A 1,886-nucleotide genomic window follows, 5' to 3' on the forward strand; every position below is an offset into this window, starting at 1 on the left:
GGCAGCTCCAGCGGCAGGTGCGGAGTGCCGGCAGTGCCGGGCAGCCCAGGCCCCGCAGCCAGCAGCGCGGAGCCCAGCCCAGAACAGCCTAGTGGCGCCAGCGGGAACTTAAACACCGCCGCCTGCTCGGCCTTCAACACCGCTGCAAGGAGGGATTAGGGCATCGGGTGAGCTCGTGCCCTGTTCCTCTTCCTGGAGGCCTTCCACCCACCCCTGCACTGGCACTATTAACTGCTGCAGGAGGGACAGATGCCTGCCACCCTGGACAATACCCTCCTGCCTGGCCACGAAGGGCAAGATTTAAGCCACGCACTTAGGGTGACCCTCTCCACCAGTAGTGTCTTCGAGTCTGAGAGGGGGGACCTCCCCAACTCCTGGCTCTGCCCTGGTGCTCCCAAGCCTAAGCCGTGGGTCTCTGAGATTTCGAGATTCTCAATGAACACTTTCACAACTCTGAGATGCACAGAGTGTGTTTCGCAGAAAAGGGAGGCCAAGAAGAAAGGACAGCAAAGTAGGAATATGAGCGTTTGCCCAGTCAAATCGGCATCGCAGCGTTTGATTAAAGAATATCGATGGAGTGAGCATGTCTGCTCCTCTGTGTGGACAAAACAGCGGGGAGGCAGGCAGAGGGTGGACAGCAGGGGTAGGGTTGAGCCCTTCCTGCAAATTCCAAAGCACCCCCACGAATCCTGAAATTGTTCTTCCTGTTTTCTCTGTTTAGACTCTACCCCGTGAAGATATTTCCATTTTTATTAGCCCTATAATAATTTTTTTGCCCGCTTCAAACGAATTATTAACTACGATGCAGCTGGAGGCAAAAGGCAGATGAGAGGCTGCATCAAAGTTGAATTTAAAACGAACAAACTGGCCCTGCTGTCGGGAGGGAGGGCGGAGCACTGGCTGGAGGGTCACCGAGGCCTAGGAAGATGGCTGGCGGGGCTGCGGTCCGCTAGAATGTGGAGGCCTCCCTACCCCACGGGCCTCTCACTGCCAGCGGGTGCTGCTCCATAGAGTCAGCAAGAACCAGCCAAGGTGTGGGTAACTATTAGGAGGGGATCAGAAGGGAGAACCCTTGAGGGAAGGTAGGAGAGGGAAGGCGGGCCGACCCCACTGAGAAAAACCAAGAAAGACCGAACTACCGGTGGAGAGAGCTGCGGAAAGGCCAGAAGAAGGAGCATGGTGGAGAGAACACCGGTAAAACAAGGCAGGACCTGCCAAAGAAGGAAATCAGTAGAGGCAGAAAAGGCCCCAGCGGTCAGCTCTAACTCCACATAGGCGCAGCAGACCTGGAAGCGGAAGGACCAGTCGGGCAGCGGTTCACAATCAGGCCTCTTGTCCCCAGGTAAGGCTAAGGTGGGCGGGGGTGTGGGTGCTGCAGCCGAGGCCGGTTGGTCGTCCGCCTGAGACTACGGGCCGGCATGGGCCAGCGTCAGCCGGGCCGCACAGCACTGAGAGACACGGGCCTCTTCTCCAAGGTCTGGCTTCCTAGCCTAGGGACTGTTCTGACCACTTCTGGCCAGTTATTTGCGGTGCAGGCCCAGGCGCCCACGGCCTGAGGTCGCTTTGACCCGCAGTCTGAGGTTAGCAGTCTGGTCCTGCGCCTTTGATGGGGATGCGGGCTCGGTCCCTGGGCCGGGACCTTCCCGGGCTGGAGACCGCAGTGAAGGAGAGCGCGAACACCCTCTCGGTCAGCCCGGCCCGCGGGCACGGGGCCTGGTTCGTGCGCCGCCCGGCGCCTGCCCCTCCGCTTCCCCACCGGGGCGCCGAAGGGGCGGCCCGGGGCCCGCGCGCCCATTGCTGCGTCCTCGCAGCGGCATGGCTCGCCTCTCCCGCCCAGCTGCTCGCGTCCTGAGCCCCACACCTACCCAGGTGGCTGAGGAAGGGCC

At 60.7% G+C, this 1,886-nt stretch overlaps 1 protein-coding gene across 1 annotated transcript in view; it reads right to left on the reverse strand.

Annotated features, from left to right (window-relative positions):
• The window catches only part of BARX1 (BARX homeobox 1), a 4,134-nt gene extending 2,317 nt beyond the window's left edge, over positions 1–1,817 (reverse strand). The window contains exons 1-2 of the mRNA XM_006903849.3: positions 1,757–1,817; positions 29–142 (exon numbers count right to left, since the gene is read on the reverse strand). Coding sequence (XP_006903911.1) covers positions 29–142; positions 1,757–1,817 — 175 coding nt within the window. The remainder of the gene's footprint in view (positions 1–28; positions 143–1,756) is intronic.
• Positions 1,818–1,886: the final 69 nt, after the last annotated feature.

The sequence above is a fragment of the Pteropus alecto genome, unplaced genomic scaffold (genome assembly GCF_000325575.1).
Source record: "Pteropus alecto unplaced genomic scaffold, ASM32557v1 scaffold260, whole genome shotgun sequence".
Lineage (NCBI taxonomy): Eukaryota > Metazoa > Chordata > Mammalia > Chiroptera > Pteropodidae > Pteropus > Pteropus alecto.